The 20,312-nt window shown below is 44.1% G+C and overlaps 1 protein-coding gene across 1 annotated transcript in view; it reads left to right on the top strand.

Moving 5' to 3' along the window:
• Positions 1–20,312, top strand: part of LOC139303175 (glutamate receptor ionotropic, delta-1-like) — a 362,737-nt gene that overhangs the window by 310,468 nt on the left and 31,957 nt on the right. Inside the window, exons 6-8 of the mRNA XM_070926903.1 lie at positions 5,856–6,029; positions 9,375–9,536; positions 12,794–12,913. Of these exons, the coding sequence (XP_070783004.1) occupies positions 5,856–6,029; positions 9,375–9,536; positions 12,794–12,913 (456 nt within the window). The remainder of the gene's footprint in view (positions 1–5,855; positions 6,030–9,374; positions 9,537–12,793; positions 12,914–20,312) is intronic.

Raw genomic sequence — 20,312 nt, 5'->3', positions numbered from 1 at the left:
TCTCACCACTTTTAAAGACTTAACTAATCGCTGCATTGATTACAACATTATTTTGAAACCGAGCAGAGGACAAAGGCTGCGCAGTGACTTTAAATAAAAGGCATGACAAGTTCAAGAGCACCTTCCTGTGTTTGTTCAGATAAAAAATGCTCCTGTCTGGGATAAAAACACAAGCTGAGTGCTTTTGTGGCGCTTCTCTCCGGCGGCTGCCCCCCCCCCCAGTTGGATATCTGCCAGCGTGGGCGACTTTCCATGCTGGAAGTAAAATTGAAATGAGTGGGGGTGAAAAGAGAGAATGACAGCACCCTCCACCGCAGCTGACATCGTGTTAAATCCCAAAACACCGACGTCTCCGGAGCTCACAGAGCTCCGACTTCTCCTGACTTCTCGACTCGTGCAAAGTGATTGTGAGTGGATTTTTGTTTTAAATTATCTTTCCTTTTTAATTCCTCGCTCTGCTCCCAGTATCAATATCCTGGCATCTTCCCGGCCAATTAACTGAGCTGACAATAGTGTTAACAACATAATTCAGAGGCAGACGAGGGGAGCTGTCATCTGCTGAAGGCTGAATGCAGAAACCTCGCAGCTAGCTTTCAATGCCAGATTTCCCTTTTTCTTTTCACCTCCCAGCTCGGAACCAACCTCCTAATCTACTTAAAATTCTCTGCTTTGTTTCAAAGTCATCAGTTAACTAATTATACTCGGCGATTTTAATTAACCAAAAGAGTGAAACGCTGTTCAGAATCCCCAGAGTTGCTCGCTCGCCAGAGTTCGGGCTTTTCAGGATGTTCAACAGTGTTTATGATCAAACACGTTTCTTTTGATAAACGTGTGTTTGTGCTGGTTCCATTTCAAATGTGCGATGTGAGCGCAGGGTAACATCTTGTTCCCGCTGAAGGCATCTCTTTCATCTGGAAAGTGTTTCTCGTCTCTTCTTCCTTCCTTCCCTCCAACTCACTGTCGACACTGTGGGGACATTTTCTCCACAACAAAAACTGGATGAATTCTAGATTAAAAAACAAAAGAGTACGACGAACACACGCAGGCTTAGAGTTGGTGTCCTCACTCTGAACAGGGATCAGACTGCAGACACGTGTCACAGCGTCTGGACCTTGCAACCAACATAGACCAAAGTCTTTGAGGCAGTATTTACATCACAGAACACAAAAAAGAGAAGAAGAACCTTTTCTCACCTCATTCATCCAAAATCTCACTGAAAATTCGTTCAGAACCAGCAACAAAACCGCTGGAACAAACTGTGAAAACACGCCGACGCCGTAAGATAACGTCAGCACAACGTTACCAAACACTGATGCTACTTTCAGTCTTATCAAGCAAACGTCAAACCACCTGAAAGTTCATCCGTTCAGTCACTTTTAAAGCTGTTTGTGGTTCCAGCTTCTCAAACATGAGGATTTGATACTGAACACTATATTCATCTAAATGTTGACTGAATATGAATCACGTTGAAATAACAGCTGTGGCTACTAAATCTGACACGCCTTGTTTTTTATGAGCGGCTTGATCCAAATACTAAAAACGGTTCTGGGTCAAAGCTGTGAAGTCATTGATCTGAAGGAAAGTTGAAATGAGAGGATCTGATGTGAGGCGGTCAGCTGGAGAGAAGACGTTCACACTAATTAGTGGCGGCTGATATGACGGTGAATGTGACAGTCAGCGCCTGAATGTTTTGTATGTTTTGCTGATGAGAGACGACAGATTTGTGGTTGCTGGACTTTAGTGGTACAGCAGGTGAATCAGACCTCCAAACCGTCTCACATCCTCCCGAAATATCTTGTCCCCTCCAAACTTCTGTTGCTACCTTTCCCGCCCCTCCTCCGCCCCTCCTCCACCCCTCCTCTGATGGCTCAGCAGAGTGTAGACAGCGAACAGATGTAGTTTCTGGTTCCTGGAGGCGATGCAGTGAGATGTCAGGTGTCAACAGGTAGAGATTTCCATTTCTTCCTCCCTCCATCCAGTCTTCAGGCTCAACTTCAGACATTCAAATAACACGGGGGTGAATAAAATGGAGTGAGTTTAGCACAGCAGGGTGAATGCTAAACATTAAAGCAGCTTTCTGATTTGGCCAACAGAGACGCGAACATGTGAAGTATAAATGAAAGTGTCTTAAATCTCATCTGGTTTTTCTCCAGATACGACACACTGGAAGTGGAGATGAATCTTGGATGTTTGCAACATCACATAGTCTGTTTCCAACCTGTTCATGTCGCGTCACTTCTTGTTAGTGAAATCACCTTCTTCCCAGATTTCAGCTATTAACTTGAGATGGAATAAATGACTAAAATAAGACTCAGGCTGTATGAAACTAAAATTCTGCTTCGTCCGTCAAAGGTTTGGGTTTTTATGGTACTTTGAGTTGTTACTGGCAACAAAGAGACATAAACCTCGAATGTTTAGGTCAGTGTTTGCTGTGTAGCTCTCCTCAGCCGGCGTCTGCAGTGCTGGGTGGCAGACTGTCCTTTTCACCCTCTGTCTGCTGCTAACAGCCAACACCAGACGACACCACTGACGCCAATTAAAAAGACCTGGAGAGAGAGAGAGAGAGCAGAGAAAGGAGAACAAACAGAGGTATAGAGAGCGGTAGTGTTACAGTAATGAGAGAGAGAGGAGGGGGTGAGGAGGGGTGAGGAGAGGTGAGGACAGTAATTAACCAGAGGGGAGAAGGCAGGGTGGGGAGAGATGAAAGAGAGGCACTGTGGCAGTGAAGCCTGGTGGTTCGACAGAGTCTGTCAGGTTTCATCTGACCCACACTTTGAAATCTGTCTGTGATCGACACGCTGAAGCTGTTCGGACTCGAGGACATTTAGAAGATAGAAAAAGCGTCTTCACCGGGTTGTTCTTTAAATTGTTGAGTGCAGAAAAAGCATTTTCTATTGGCTTGGGCAAGATGAATTATTATTTTCACCATAACCCATGAGGCAGATACTGAGTCCTTCTCTCAACAAGGTGAGGACGTCAGTGTCAGTGGTGAGAAGGTGGACATGACAGCAACAAAATAACTGCAGTCTGATTGGTTGAATAGTGGGAACACAGACGGAGTATAGAGATACTTATGAAGTCATCCTCCTGATTAAACCTCTCTTTCTTCAGCGCCATATATCAAATATCACCTACTGCCATGATATCACTCCCCAGTGGATGTTTAGGACATGAAGACAGAAACGTCTTACACGTCCTGTTACCTCGACTGGACGTCAGTGTTTTTTTTGGTTAAAGACTTGGAAAGGCTGAAAAACATTGATTGTCTGTGGAGTTTAAGTGTCTTAAATTAACATCAGCCTTGAACTATCTAAAGTTTTACTGTCATGAAATTGTCACTGTGTCAAAGGTTTCCGTGGTGCATTCAAAGACCTGTCCACCGGGAAATGACCCCTCAAAAAACAAAAGAAACCAAACAAAAGGGCCCTTTGCAAACTTGTCACACGCCAGTTTTTCTCTTCACGATGTCTTTGTTAGACATCAGCTGTTACAAGGTTGTATTTTTGAAAGGGGTTAATGTAAAACAAAGTCTAATCATCCGCTAGAAAACCGCTGGAAAAGGGCCTCTAACTGTTAATGACACCAGCGCCTCTCTTTGAAATGCAAATCAGACGCTTTGTGAACAAAAGCAACTCCAGGTTACATTCCAGCTCCTCCAGGTGTGACTGACAGCTAGATCCATCAGAGCCTTGTTTCTCCGTCCTGCTCTTATCTGTCCTCATCACCACGCAGAATGAAACCAGAGGCTAATGACTTGTTAGACTGCAAGTAATGAGAGCAGGGGGGGGGGGGGGGGGGGCTCCTCCAGCAGGGGATTAAGGAGGGAAAAGTCTGGTTGACTTTATTCATTAAAACTCTAGAGATTTTGATAAAGTGCAGTTGTCTCACGCTCAGTTTATTTGTATTCAAACTGCGTCTGTGGTTGTCTCGACTTCCACCCAAACTAATGCAACTGTAAATACTAATGAATATTAATGTCATCACTGAGAGATAGTGATGTGAGTCACAGTTCAGGTTGAACAGAGGAGGCAGACTGACTGACTGCTCTACATCCTGGTGTTAAGCTACTCTTTAACAGGTTAGCACTAACGGTACCACAGATATTAGCTTATCAATATTACTACATCTCTGTGCTAATATTAGCCTTAGCCAGACGATTAATGCTGCATGAAGTGCCCACTTTGACCTGGTGTTACTAAGACCCAGGCTCGACTAAGTCCAGCTCAGACTGATCAAAGTTGAGCCAAGTCTTTTGTTTTAGGAAACAAACATGGCCGTCATCTGGCGCCACCCTCAGGACAACCATGTTTTATTTCTAAGACTTGTTTCTCCATCTGTAGTCCATCTAATCCAGCAGCTGTCTGGTTCGCAGTGAGCCACATGATGGTATAGACTGACAGCAGTTGTATAACAGCTTGCTTATGATGAACACAACACGCCATGTTTTCTCTTATCTGAAGTGTTAAGCGGCGGCCTCATTGCTTCGGAATAAGCTGCAGTAAATTGTACACAATGACCCTTCTGAGCGTCCTCTGTCAGGATCCCATCTTTCCTAACAGCACCATTACCTGTTCCTGGAGGTTACACTGCGCTCGCCGCTCAGCTTCCCCCCGCTCTTAAGTCTGCCTGTTCCTAATCGCAGGCCATTACCAGCCCCCTGTAATATCACATCCGTTACAGCGCCTCCACTTTGTGGTCGAGAAGTGCCAGAAAATAGTTTGAATATTGATTGTATCACTGTGTCTCTCAGTGAGTCCCCGCAGGACAGCCGGGTCTTAAACCCAGAGGCGGTGCTGTTATGTGTCTCAGATAACAGAAATACTGACTTAATGTCCAGTCTATGGGTAGCTCATGCCTTGGTAACGGTTTTGTAGATACGCTGTACGGTCTGTCCACAGTGCCAGAAAGAAATGTTTCTCCCAGTTTGCGTGGAAGAACTTGTCTGGCCTGATCTCAACCACATCCAGCACCTTTGGTGATCATCGTCATTCTCTCAGACTAAGAGTGTGAAATGAGATTTTAGCAGGAATGTCACTGAACCCTGTAAACTCCAACGTATTTACCCGTTTTTATCCTCCGTCTCCTTGAGTTCAGTCCATTTTTAAAGGTCAGACAATATAACAGCACACATACATCTCTGCAGGCACGATGCTCACATGTTCCTTCATGTGTTCTTCTGTGGAATAAACAAGAGAAATCAATTCATTTCAGCAAACAGAGCAGACAGATTGTTAACGTCTTGGCTGCAATTACAGGACGTGGCATCAAACTTGTTTTGACTTTAAACCCTTTAACCTGGAAGAATGACATGTTTTCAAAACTGTCCAATAAATGAGCTTTAAATCCTTGTGACTTTTGTTTACAAGCCCTGGTGGATTTTTAATTGGTTAGTCGGAACCGAAATACAGAAATGCAGCGAAGTTGACTTTTCTATTAGACTTAAGAAAACAAACAAAGTCGTTGTTCTGGACTCTTTAAGTCACGGACTGTAATTATGTTGGTGTTATAAAGCTAATATTGCTCAGAGATGATGTTTTTGTGCTTTTAGAGTTAGATTGAGGCTATCTATAATTACACCTCACAGGAAATAATTGGGTTTCTCTGCGTCAAAGCAATTAAACATGTGCATCCATAAAGGAAGTGTTTTTAATGGCCTCCATGAATCCTGCAGTCTGTTCGGCTTCGACGCTGTCATTTGTCTGTCTGTAAGAAAACTGCCTGATCTCTGCTCTTAATTAATGTGGTGGAGGAAATGAACATTGAAGTTTCTCGTGTCCACTCTTTACATGTCGACGCTCGGCCCACAGCGGTCACTAACGTCTCCTTCCCTTTGTCCCGCCTCCTCCTCACTGCAGGAAATCAGCGACACGGAGATCCTGGAGCTTACCCACAGTGCACTGGGGCGCATGACGGTGATCCGGCAGATCTTCCCCATGTGGAGGGACAGCAGCACCCGCTGTATGAGACACAACCACCGGATCTCCTCTCTGCTGTGTGACCCGCAGGAAGGATACCTGCAGAACCTGGAGGTACGTTAGCATCAAGAGGAGGGTGGCGGCTGGCTGGTAACGATCACTGATCAATGGTTTGCTCGTTGATAGGAGCTGTCGAGTTATTAGGTATTTCCCATCATTTAAAATGAGGAAACCTCAAGTCTGATTTTAAAGACGAAACTACGAAAGTTTTCTTTGACGTTGGATCAATTATGTGATAATATTTTGAGCAGAACAACGTTCCTCTTTAAAAGCTGACTAACTGTGAGGTGGAAACATATGCCTCTGTTAGTACCTGAGTACCAGTAGCTTTCTAGAGGAGCACCAGAGCCTCATTAAGCCACTGGTTGTTGCTGAGATGTCTTCTTGTATCTGTGTAGATTTACACTCCCAGCTTTAGTCCCGACTAAAGTTTGAAAATGCAGATGGAAATAAAAACCTCCAGTTAGGAGTTTGTATTTTCAAACCACTATAGGTCAGAATGATGTTTAAATCGGGCTGAAATGTTGAATTCTCCTCTCTCTTGACAAAGATAACACAAAGTTGTGTTTAACAGCCAAACACGAAGACTCGCACGTCTCATTCCTGATTAAAGGGAGTGGAGGGATGCTCTGGGGAATTCATTAGGAAGTTTGAAGGCACAATTTAGTGATTCAAAGGCACAAAATATTAATTTGAAGGGACAGAAAACTAATTAGAGGGCACAAATTATTAAATTGAGGAGAAAAAGAAAAAGCTAATGAGTGGCCAAATTAGTCATTTGAGGACAGGAATTACTAATTTGAAGGAAAAGATTTCTCCAAACTCCTCTTGCTTTAATACTTAAACCGTGGAAGCCTTTCAGCAGCAGTCTGTAGATGTAAACAGCCTCTTGTTCTCTCTGCAGTGGAGCCAGCGAGGACACACACTGTTAGTATTTTAGATACATATATTAATATATTAATATAGTTATACCAACAGTTAATGTTACAGCTTCTTCTACACTTTACGGCTCCGTTATTTATTCATGGTCACTTTATTGTTGTTATTTATGTGTCAATGTTAAGTTTGTTTCATGATACATTTTTACTATTAACCCAAAACTGGACTAATTCCAGTAAATTAGGTCACATTTAATATTTAGTGGCAGTCGACGTCCACAGTAACACACAATAAACACTCTCAAAGGTGTACACACACACACACACACACACACACACACACACACAGCATTATTTCCAGTTATGAAATATCACAGTGATGTGTGTGTTGACATTTAAAGACAGCAAACACAACGATTACTGTAACTGACGTTGAGAAATACTTCTCTGTCTGGTTCTGACATTTGTGGAGTTTGTTTGTAGTTTTCCACAAGATGTCCGACATCACAGCTGAGAGGAAACTCTCAGCGGGCCGCTCTGTTTCCTTCCTCCTCTCTTCTTCCTCTTCTCCCTTGTTTATCTTTTCTTTCTTTCATGCTCTTATTCTTGTTCTGCATGTCACCTCTGTGTGTTTTCTTTTTCAAACTTCAGACCTCGGTTCAGATTTTCTTTCCTTCTGTCTCATTTGCTCTTCTTCTGCCCTCTCTCCGCCTCGTGTCTCTCTTCCATCCTTCCGTCCTCCACCTTTTGTCTCGTTCTCCTGGACCTCTGGTGAACCTCTCTGTCCTCACCTGAGACCTTCAGGGAGGCAGGTAAATCAAGGCCTTTGACTCAATAATTCATGCAAAAGAGAGTTAAATGTTCCTTGATGTCAGGGGCCCCCGGGCTTCCTCCCTGATGGAGGACAGACAGCGTCCAGCGTCAGACTGTGTCAGCAGGTTGTCACGCTGGACAGATTCAGTCTGCACCTGTTAACAAATGAGAATACTGCTGCTGTGAAGGGGACAGCTTGTATTTCCAGGAATTAAAGTTTGTCAAGCTGCATGTTTAATGCAAGTTTCTGAAATCTCAGCTGAATAAAATGTGAAAAAGTTCCTGCCACCATCAACTGCCTTTATGTGAATATATTGAAGAGGACTTCATGAATCCGGCAGCTGTAACTCGGACTCGTCGGGGCACTTCGGGGTCTCCCATCGGGACTTGTCAGCCTACGATCTTCAGGTTGAATGTTTTGACTAGTCCCCTACAGCAGTGGCTTTAGCATGTGGCATGCTTACATTTCAGGAAATATAAAGGTTAACTGCAGGTCTGTGATGTGATATTAACTCATGCATGGTGTGGAGTCACAGTGAAAGACGGCCTGCAGCACACAGCAGAGGAACTGGACTGATGTTTGGTTTCATGTCAGTGAACCTGGAGGACGATTCCAGTTCTGTGTCGGAGCTGCAGTTTGTACCTACTGCGTCTGTCTGTGTGTGTGTGTGTGTGTGTGTGTGTGTGTGTGTGTGTGTGTGTGTGTGTGTGTCTGTGTCTGTGTGTGTGTGTGTGTGTGTGTGTGTGTGTGTGTGTATCAGTGTGTGTGTGTGTGTGTGTGTGTGTGTGTGTGTGTATCAGTGTGTGTGTGTGTGTGTCATGGCCTCAGGCAGCATGCTGTATGGACTTCATGCCAGTCAGCTGTACTCATCTGGACAGAGTGATGCTCATTTGTCACCTTGCATTTGGTCTCTGCTCCCTGCTGTGGCGTGTGTGTGTGTGTGTGTGTGTGTGTGTGTGTGTGTGTGTGTGTGTGTGTGTTTGTGTGTGTGTGTGATTTGTCACAGTGTGTTTCCTCCTCCCTCAGAGGAGAGGGTGAGAGATGACATGATCACATGTGGACAGACTCAATACTAGCTGACTCTCATCTCAACACCATCCAGCGTGAGTGTGTGTGCGTGTGTGTGTGTGTGTGTGTGTGTGTGTGTGTGTGTGTGCTCATGGTGGTGTTAGCTTAGAGCCGATGATGCTGTACCCAGCTGTGTCACATGTGGCCACATGGGTGCCTCTGTTTTACCTGGAAACCTGAAACACACTTCACCATGTTGTCACGTGTGTGTGTGTGTGTGTGTGTGTGTGTGTGTGTGTGTGTGTGTGTATTACACACCAGTTCTAAACAAGTGAACAAGTGACAACATGATGAAACAAAATACAATGATTCAATCATTTACTTTATTTCACACACACTGACTGCATGAACAACAATCAGTGAGGATAAAATAGTGTCTACAGTTAGAATGTGCTGGTGAGCAGGTGGACTGTTTCTATTCTCAGACAGACAACATACTGTACAAACGTTAGAAACCAAGGACAAACTTCCATCAGTCACAGTATATATATATATATATATATATTATATATAGCACTTTTCTCAGACTTCTACTTCTTTGGACCAACACTTGATATATGTTGCACAGTCTTGAGACCAATCTCTCTCTGTGTGTCTCACATTAAACATCATGTATATTTTGTCTCCTCCTCTCTCCAGGTGTCCAACCTCTACCTGTACGACAGCGTGCTGATGCTGGCCAACGCCTTCTACAGGAAGCTGGAGGACAGGAAGTGGCACAGTATGGCCAGCCTCAACTGCATCAGGAAGTCCACCAAGCCGTGGAACGGAGGCTGGTCCATGCTGGAGACCATCCAGAAGGTACTGAGGCGTTCTGTCAACCAACCACAGCACTTTCCTTTTAGTGTCGTTCAGGGCAAGAACCTGAACCAAACGTGTCCAACGCTCTGCAGCCCTCCAACACACCTGGTTCACCTTCATCAATCTTAATTATCTGACGTCCTGAGTTATGATTCATTGACGGTTACACGGATATCTCGGTGGTGTTCAGTGTATACTTCCCCTAAAGAAACAGGTCTTAAATCTATTGTTGTTTGAACTGGAAAGTTCATAATGTTTTGAAGTCTTCCAATGATGGTTTTGTGAAGGTTGTTGAACTGATTAACTGGCTTGTTGGCTCACCTAATTGCCTTGATCTCTCTGCAGCATTTAAACAGAGATATCTGTCTGATTCAATATAGCTTAGAACGGCGGAGCACGTGTTGGTTTCTATGAAAGATTTAATTGAGAAAACCTTTGAAGACGGAGGAGAGCATTAAAGCATGATTAGATTTCTACCAACGTTAAGCAGAAGAATAAACAACTTCTTTGTTAACGGAAGATGAATCAGACACGAGACGCTGCTGGTGAAACACCAAGAAGACGATCATTCAAACTCTGATCTCTGCATCTGAACAATCAGCATCCTCGTGCTCAGACTAACTGGTGAGAGATGCTCTTCAGATGAGTCCCTCGGAGCAGGACCGGCCCTGTGCCATGAAAAAACATCTCGTTAGTGATCCGTCTGTAACGTATCATGTACAGTGTGTTAACAGACAAACATGAACATGAACATGTCTGTTACCTGTTTCCAGTTGTTTCGCCGCGTCCACGCTGGCAGCAGTGACTAAAACAGTATCATCATCAGTAGGAACGACCACCAAAACCACAGAAAAACACATTTTCCTTGAAGGCAGCAACATAAACACCATCAAACATTCCTGTTTGACTTTGAAACCTTCTCTCATGTGTTCCTCCGCTGTGTCAGGAAGTCATTTCTACAGTTGTATATATGCTGTTGTCCTGCAGGCGGGGCAGAACGGTTCATCATCACAGAGCAACATTTCCTGTTTTTATTCATTTTTCCCTCCAACCTGAACATTTCCACCAGCCGCCATCTCGCGGACTATTTTGCTGATGAGATGGAAAATGACTTTGTGAGAGGACGACAAGCGCAGAGTGAAAAATGGAAAGAGCAGCAGAGCACTTTCACTTTCACTCTGTGCTTTTCTGTTCAGTGCTTCCTCTCACAGGTGTGTGTGTGTATTGAAAGTATCTGTGTGTGTGTGTGTGTGTGTGTGTGTGTGTGTGGAGTCAATGAAATCACCTGACGCACCTCATTGCATCAAAAGTACTGCGACTCCAAACTCACGAGGCAAAGCACTTCTGGTTTTTCTCCTCGCTGCTGTTTACCACCAACCTCTCATGACTGTAGGTGAACACACTGCAGTTATTTAGAAGTATTGGTTTGTGCATTTCCCTTCAACAACAAGCCCTGCAGGAGGTGCAGGAGGTGCAGGAGGTGCAGGAGGTGCAGGAGGTCCACTGTCTGAGGAGCAACATATGGCTCAATTAAAGAGGACAGCTGCTGGACAGCAAACAGGGCTCATCAGTAACTAACTCTCCATTAATATCACTTTCATATGTAACGAGAACATTATACAATGAAAATATTACATATAGTAAAGTTAAATATATATTAGTATTTTAAACGCAATTTAACAGACAAAACAGTCCAGATCAGCTTCAACGAACAAAAAGTGAAAGTGACGATAAATAGATGCATCTTTTAAAAGAAAAGATCATATATATATAAATAGATATGTTGCATGAGTATAAAACACTCAGAGGTCAAACAATGATGCTACAGTGTTAAAAAACCACTGCATTTTATTGACCTTTTCAAGGGTAAGTTCTGTCTTTCCATCTCTTGGTTTGACTGTTTTCTTTACGTTATGTTTCCTTTGCAAACGCCAGAATTAGACCTGATGACAGAGTCCAGGAAAGCGACACGGTGACGTTATGTTTCCGTGCTGTTGACAGATGGAGGACTGGAAGCATCACTGACTCTGTAGCAAGCTGCACGCAGACCAAAACAAACATTATCAGACATTATTTTCCTCCAGGTGACGATGACTGCGACCTTTGCGGCTGACAGGAGAACATTTAGCCCGCTGGCCTGCGGTGACGGCTGTCTTCAGTCTTGCTTTACATCCAACGTGAACTGATGGAAGTCAGGAAGCGACATTTCATCCGTGGCCTTTGAGTGGAGCAGCGCTGCAGCTCCTTCAGTCAGGCTCTGACATTATATACGTATATATTCCACGTAGAAGGCAGCCGATCAACAAGGGAGCCAGCAAGCAGACATCTTTAATCATGACTTAATAAAGCTGAACATTGATTAATAAACTCATGATTAATTAGTTCTGTATCTATATCGGGCCTTGCTCTTTCTTGATGGTGTCCGTGGGGATTTCTGTGCGCTTCGTATCTCTGCAGAGGTTGTCAGTCTGACATCATATCATCATCAGCATCATGGGACGCAGCCTGATATTAAAGATGCGGGGGGGGGGGGGGGGGGGGGGTGTCAGCAGCAGCTTCAAATGACACCACTCTCAACCACAAGTCCTCCGCAGGCCTCCAGGAAGCAGCTTGTCTTTGAGCTTCTCCGTTTTCCACATTTCCCACTTTTTCTCAACATCCCAACATTGCAGTTTCCCCCCCTCCCTCCCTCTTATACGCTGTCCCCCCCTCCCTCCCTCTTATACGCTGTCCCCCCCTCCCTCCCTCTTATACGCTGTCCCCCCATTACTCCTTTTGACCCCTTTTAATGTCTTTTCAATGTCTTTGTCCCTTCACCCCTCCCTCTCGGTCTTACTGCCTCCCTGCCTCTCTCTGTAGCTCCATTATATTTTATCTGCATGAACATTAAGGTTAACAATACTGACGAGTACATGATGAAACACACTTTAATAAAGTTATTTTCTGCTCTCTCCTTTGTGCTGGAGGGTGTGTGGCTGTGTGCATGTGCAACACCCCCCCCCCCACACACACACACACACACAAACACACACACACACACTAAACATGAAAACTTTATTGACCCATCATCCCAAAGTGGCCTGTGAGTCAAATAAAAGTAAGAGGTCACGATAGCGGAGACTCTGATGTTTGTTATTGTCTTAAGTAATCAAAGTTTACAGTTTCAGCAGAGAATCTCACTTTTCTAATTTCAGTGTCCTGTCCTCCATGATTTTTACACCCCTCTCTCTTTCTGTGTCCCTCCCCCCTCCCTTCAGGGCAACATCACAGGTCTGACAGGTACGATGGACTTCAAGGACAGCGGCTCCAACTCTCACGTCCAGTTCGAGATCCTCGGCTCCAGCTTCAGCGAGACGTTCGGCAAGGACATCAAGAGGGTGAGTTCACAGTGCTTCGCTTCAACGAATGAAGTGGAAGTAAACGGCGGCGAGGCGACATCGCCTGCGTGTGTCAAACCTAAAAAGCTGCAGCCTGATATTCGGACTGAACATTTTGTTTCCATTATTCAGTCTGACATTTCCTTTTTCTGCGGAAGGAGGATTTGATTTTGCCAGCATACGGTTACCGTAAGTTAAGCAACTTTAAAGAGATGACGGCGGTCGAGCGTACAAGTTATTCATGAAGAGAACATGTTCTGGTAAATGATGTATGATAGTGGTGTCCTGAAACTAAGATGAGGCACAACTTTCCACAAGCTTCCCCCAAGAAAACTTCAGCTGGTTATTTAGCAGTCAAAGGGCGGCTAGTTTGCAAGCTAGCTAGCTAAGTTAGCCAGTTTCAGTATTTCTAATGTTTCCTACAAGGTTTGACTGTACATTTAACGACGTATCGCTCGTGATCATGTGGGGCTGGAACAGTGGCAGGACTGCTAGCATAGATAACAAATGAGCTAGCATAGGTGGCTAGTAAATGTTAGCAAGCGTATTTATTTATTTAGCCTTTATTTTGACTAAACATACGCTTGTGCTCTTTTACAGCAAGAGTTAAACTCACAAATGGATGAATGGAATAATAATTAAACAGAAGAATGAGCTATAAAGAAGGTAGAGACTCGATAAAGAAAGAACTGCGAGCAAACTGATTTTACGATGTCCTCAGCTGTTAAAACTACAGCTCAGTCTCCCCCCCCCCTCCTTGTGCTGGTTCAGTGCTGCCTTGTAGTGTACAGAGGAGCGCTGCAGGCTGTTACTGTTGTCGCTGATGCAGCTGAATGTCATCAGTCATCACGTCGGCCATTTTGAAGTCCATCTGTGACATGCAAGCCATCGTGTAGAGTCGTGCAGACCGGCCAGGTGTGTGGAGGGAGACTTGAGCTCAGTGTTTCCTGGTTCCTGGTTCACGGCCCCCCAATAACAAACGATGTGAGTCGACCTTTGAGAGGCACAGACTCTGATTGGAGGAGCAGCATTAGATCTGAGCGACGCTGCTCCGCCGTCACGGCCTCATGGGAGCCGGAGTTGTTGAACAGGCAGATTTAAAGGATGAAGACAGTCATCATTTATGGAACAGTTCTCAGTTCATTAATTTCTCCAATTATTGAAAAAGTTGTTTAACTGTGTCACGTTAACCTTGATTAACAGCGCCCGTGTTTAGGACCGCGAACACTCATCCCTTGCCATTAAACCAATCAATATTTAAAAGGATGAACGAGGTTTTAATTAACAGTCAAAGGATTATGAAGTCGCCTTCTTGTAAACGTGTGTCGGCCCCGTCTTACAGGGGATGAATCAATACAGAGGAGCAGCGGTGGAATCACACAGTATGAGTTTCAGGGCATCGCCTCGACCTCAGAGTGACACCAGCAGCAGATTCAGTCACATGGTGTGGAATCATAATGTGTTCAACTCTCTTATCTAACATACAAGTCGGCATTGTACTGCACAATTAGAGGCTATAGAACATATACATATATTGTTTAAAATGTTATAAGATCAATATCAGACTTATGTTGTGTCTTTCTTCTGATTTTTCTAGAAAAAAAGAAAAGAAAAGCTCTGAAATTATCCTCAGATTTAGAGAGAAGTAAAGGAAAAGGAGGAGAGAAATGTGGGAATAATAGTATATAATATTATTATAATAATACTAACAGTTTACAGGCGGAGGGATGTGATTTTTCTCCTTCTCAGTTTAAACGAAAGAATCGAGAGGCTGATCCTCAGATCAACACTACCTCACCAGACCCAGTGATATTTTCTCCCACTTTATCAGAAGCAAAGTATGAAACCAAAATACAAGATGAAACCACGTGTTTAAAGGGGGTTTTCTTGTGTGTCTGGCAACATAAAACATGCGCATACTCGTGTGAATCATCTTATTTATGATCCGTTTTACAAGCATACATAACAATTTAGATGATTTAGCAGCTTGAAGGTACTGTGTGTCAGAGCAGGTCTGTAAGGGTGGACACACACACACACACACACACACACACACACACACACACACACACACACACACACACGCAGGGCAGTTGCTGCAGTAATGAAGATTTAATCACCTGGCTTCTCATTCTGAGTTATGAGTCCCTCCTGTGTTACCATTAGGAGAGCACACACACACACACACACACACCAATACATATCAATATTACCCCCCTGCACACACATATATCTCCAATATAAACACTCATACATAATGAAGCCCTCCCAGTTATTACACACACACAAATGAGCGTGAAGACATATTATTATTAACATACAATACATGTGGGATCTCTTGTGTGCTGCAGTGCCTCCCACACACACAGTACACACAGTACACACAGTACACACAGTATTCATCAACATACCTACTTCGACGTATATATCTGAACAAATGTTAGTGCACGTGAGCCGTCCCGTTTCAGGACTCATAACAGGATCAGTCACACAAAAGAAATGATGATAAAAGTCCAGCAATCGCAGGTTAGGTGGTCAGATAACAGAAGAAGTCGTAGTTTGCGGTGAGTTCTGAGCTGAACACGTGTCTGTTGCTAGCTAGCTAACGTAGCGGCTGGTCACAAAAGGTCCAGTGGTTAGGAAGGAAGTCCTGAAGTGAGATCTATCAGGCCGGATGGAAAGACAGCCATTGGTTTCAGGTAACGGTTTGACAACGAGCAGCTCTGAAAGCTGGATTATGTTGTACACTCACAGTCTGACTCTCAGGTACAAAGTTAAGAGGTTTTACAGTGTGTGTCTTCAGTCTTGGAGGGGAGCTGGTCAGGACACAATGTGGAGGGGAGCAGAATGGAGCAGACATCTGCTTTACATCTTCAGAAAATCTGTCCTGAAATCATCCACCTGTCTGTCCCTCTAACCCTAACCCCGCCCGGTTCTGGAGGATTACCTGAGCCAGAAAACTTTCGACAGCGAGCCTCCAGTTTATCTCACATCGACTTGTTTCTTTAGGCAGTCTAAATGTGTTTGTGGGAGAGGAGGAGGAGGAGGAGGAGGAGGAGGAGGAGGGGGGTGTTGGTGGCACACAGGAAAGTTTTCTGGAGTTTCTGATGTGCGAGTAGATGTTGTCTGCCGGGCGGTGAGATATCAGCTACACACTCGATTCATTTTCCCCCTACAGTGTTGGTGTTATCCAAATCTCCATCTCCATCTCTCTGTGCTGTCCACGCCTCTCCTCTCTCCTCCCAGGGCCATTTCTCAAAGTACATTTTCCCCACAGATGAAACACCACTCCCCCTCCCACCTCCAGATCAGACCTGATAGAGATTGAAATGTCATTTCCCTCTTTGGGAAACTTGTGCCGCAGCGCTCTGGTCCTTCAGACCTCCCCTGTGTGTTATCCCATCTATCTGTCCTCACTGTTCTCATCTCATTGACTTTTGATGCGTCTTCGCAGCAATTTGTTGTCGGTAAATCGCCCTCCTACGAAAGAAAAAAAACAAAACTCTGGTGTTTTTTTCCGTCCTCTTCGATTGGTGGCAGCGACTGAACGCGTGTCAGAAGACATTACGCTCTCGCCCACTGTCCTCAGAGGGGGGGTCGGGGAATCGCTGGTTTTAATCAGGAGGAGGAGGGCCGCCGGGACGAGCAGACAGATAACCTCTCCGAGCTGTAATAGGGCCCTGATTTAGCTCTAGTGGTTTTCAAACTAGGGTCTGAGGACTCTCGGGGGTCCTGCAAGGAGTCCTTAACAGGTCACTCAGCAAAATGAGGGAAAGTTAAGAACCGTTTCATTATGATTCTGAACAAACGAGACCGTCAGTGGTGTCGATACAATCAAAGACAATTCAACCTGCAACTTTTATTAGTGTGTTGTACTGCAGAAAATACATGAAAGCTCTTATCGAAATAGTTTGAGTATGTTGGGAAAATGCAGACTTATTATACACTGAATGAAACCCCCCCCCCGTCCCCCATCTGTCTGTCTCTTCTTTGTCCCTGTCGACTCTTTTCTGTCTCCGTCTGTCTCTTCTCTCCCACGGAAGAGCTAAAGAGGTTTGCAATTATTTTGTTGAGGATAGAAATTACCCGCCCATTTGTCCGTAATGGGGACTGCATTGTTACCGGCCCTTCTGAAATGAATCCATTAGAAATGTTGGAGACCGAAAATGAGCCTCAGACGCTACTAATTTCAAATCCCTGAGGTAATTTGGAGTCGTTAACAACAATTTGTGCCTTTGAAAACTCGGAGCTTGCTAATTTCTGTGAATAATGCATGGAACATGATAGACTCTCCCTTTTCATTTTTTTTCCAAAGCAAAAGAGATGGAGTCTTTCTTTTTCTCTGTTAGGCGTGGGCAGTGATGGATGACCGCCGAGCTCTTGGACGTCCCACAAAGAGACGCCAAATGAGGCTCGGAGATAATTACTGGACTGAAAATGAAAAAGCTGTGATGAAATCAGTTGTAACGTTTGGATTCCAGATAGTTCAGATGCCCCTCATCCAGGCAGCCGTCTTCTGTCACGCCACATGATTTGTGTTCCTGATAAATGTTGATTCAAGCAAAGTTCAGGCAGCTCTGGACTGAACATTAACACAACTTATCGTATCGTAAAGATTAAATGACTGAATGTCAACTTATAGAACAGAACGCATTCACAATAATAACCACAAAGACTCAATACAGTGAAGCTGGAATGAAAATGAATAAGAAATAAAGCTTGCAGACCTCGATTCTTATTTTGGTAGCGACTGGAATGAAAAGTGTCGGTGTTTGTCAGATTCATAATCTCTGGTCTAAATAAAGCGCTCGGTGGTGAAGCTGTTGGTGAAGCTGTTGGTGAAGCTGTTGGTGAAGCTGTTGGTGAAGCTGCTGGTGAAGCTGCTGGTGAAGCTGTTGGTGAGAGTTAACAAACAGATCTTCTAAACTTTCGTAATCCAGTGAAGGTTGAATATGAGTCCCTGCAGCAGCGCTAATTATCCAACGCCCACGGATCGTCTCTCACACCAACAAAAAGGTAGAAATCAAAAGCTGGGAAACACACAGATACACACACACACACACACACACACACACACACACACACACATGTATGTACACTAATTGCTATTCATATTGGTGTGTTTTTCTTTGAAAAGGCCCCGGAGAGCGCAGCTTTGTGTAGATTAGAAACATCAAAGAGGCTCCGCAACAGGGAAACGCATCAGAGGCCTGTGTGTGTGTGTGTGTGTGTGTGTGTGTGTGTGTGTGTGTGTGTGTGTGTTTGTGTTTGTGTGTGTGTGTGTGTGTGTGTGTGCACGGCTGCGCATGTGTGCTGGAGAAGACTCGACCTTGTGTGTGTGTGTGTGTGTGTGTGTGTGTGTGTGTGTGTGTGTGTGTGTCCTTGCAGCAAATATGTGTTTACCTCAGCAGAATCTTATATCTCACTACATCTTCCTGCACGTGTGTGTGTTGATGAGTTTTTAAATATTACTCTGAAACGTGAATTGTGTTAATATTTAAAATAACTGATGATTAATATTTGTTGCAGTGTGTTTACTTTAAACTAAGTACAGAGTACTAACTAGATTCTACTTTTTACTGCACTGCATTTATTTTACAGTTTGACGTGTTACTACTGTAAACATTCATCTTTTACACACAAGCAGCTTATGATATATATATAAAATATGATGCACTGTGCTGCTTCGTGTTTTTACAGTTCGGACACATGTTGTCTCTTTAATTATTTTCTTTATGACAGATGAGGGGAAACTGAAATCCTTCGAGGGTCATAAGGTGTGTTGTTGTCCAGTAACGAGTTGTTAAAGTTACATGTTTGTCATATGATAATGATAATATATGTAATGAAACACGAGTACTTATGAGAGATTATCGAAATGTTGCTTTTACTTTCCCTTTCTTGACTTTTACTTCTTCTGCACAGATTTGATTTGACTCATAAAACAACATAACGCATAAATAAGAACTGAAAAGACAGGAAGTCTGGCTCACTCAGAGGGACACACGCCCTCTAAAGTCCTTTTAAATCACCGATCAAAGAAAAGGATGAGGAGGAGGTGAACGTGTGGAAATAAGAGAAGAAGTCTGTCAGGGAGTCGAGGCGGGGGGGGGGGGGGGGGGGGGGGGGGGGATGGTGGCAAACGCTGGCATTTCGCTGTGCTGTCCACGGGAGAGTGACTTACAGAAGTACAGCCAGCGTAGCCTTTTGGATGACAGGAGGAAAAAGAGAGAACTGACATTTGAGGAAAAGGGAAAGAAGCAGGGAGGAGAGGAATAATGCATGAGCAGCGGCGCTGTGAGCGAGGTAGAGATTTATCCGCCATGTTTGACCTCCGCTGGGAGGAGAGCAGGAGCTGGATGTGAACCAGCATGGAGACGACTTCCAGATCAGATCCGTGCTGACAGCCTTTATTAGATGATTCCTGAATTTACAGTGATTTGATTCAACTTAATCCCTTTGAAATTGAAGCCTTTTCACCAGAGACTGAAAACACAACTGAAAGTCACTGAGCGAAGACACCGAACGCTGCAGCCTCACTGACCACCTCCTGTTTCCTAGAAAGTACGTTTACACAACAGCAGAAATGTCTGCAGTTCTGTTCTTTATCAACATAATGTTTTCATGAAGGTGTCTGCATAGTTGCACAATTTTCATACTGAATAAATCTGCAAAACGTTACATATTTCATGTGTTTAGCCACGCTAGCGGCCCTTTGGTCCAGACTGAAATATCTCAACACTATATACAGACATTCATGGTGCACATGAGATGGATTCTAATGATTCTGGTGACCATCTGACCCCCCTGGCCCTCCTCCTGCACCACCATCAGGTTAAATACACGTCGTGACCAAATAAGTCTGTGCTCTATTTTGTGTTTAATTAGCAGATGCTAGAACTGTAACATGCTAAACTAAGATGATTAACATTTAACACTGCACCTGCTGAACATCAACATGTTAGCACGCTGATGTTAGCATCAGATGTTCACCTGCTATCTGTAGCAACTAAAGCACGAGACAGGAAGTGTTTACTTCTTCTGTATTTGACTAAAACCGAGATCTGATCTAAACTTCCCTAAAATGTTTGCGTAGCATAAACGTAACCACTCTCTGGACGCAGTACATGAATCCTGGTCTGCGCCCCCACCCACCTCCCCGACATCCTCCCTGTGACTCCTGTGTGGTACAAAAACTGAGCAAAAATGTTTTTTCAAAACTTGTAGCAGCACATGAACTCAGAGAAAATAGCATGTAAACTGCATGAAGGTAGACAGTTTTGGTGACGTGTCTTTCTCTGTTATTCTAATTGTGTGATTCCTGCATGTCTGCGGGCTCGTCCCTGTGACTTAAAGAGAGTCTACTTTCATCACAGCTTCAAAGAGTCAAGCTAAGCTC

This window comes from Enoplosus armatus, chromosome 20, assembly GCF_043641665.1.
Source record: "Enoplosus armatus isolate fEnoArm2 chromosome 20, fEnoArm2.hap1, whole genome shotgun sequence".
In the NCBI taxonomy this organism is placed as follows: Eukaryota; Metazoa; Chordata; class Actinopteri; order Centrarchiformes; family Enoplosidae; genus Enoplosus; species Enoplosus armatus.
This window is presented reverse-complemented; position numbering and strand designations above follow the sequence as displayed.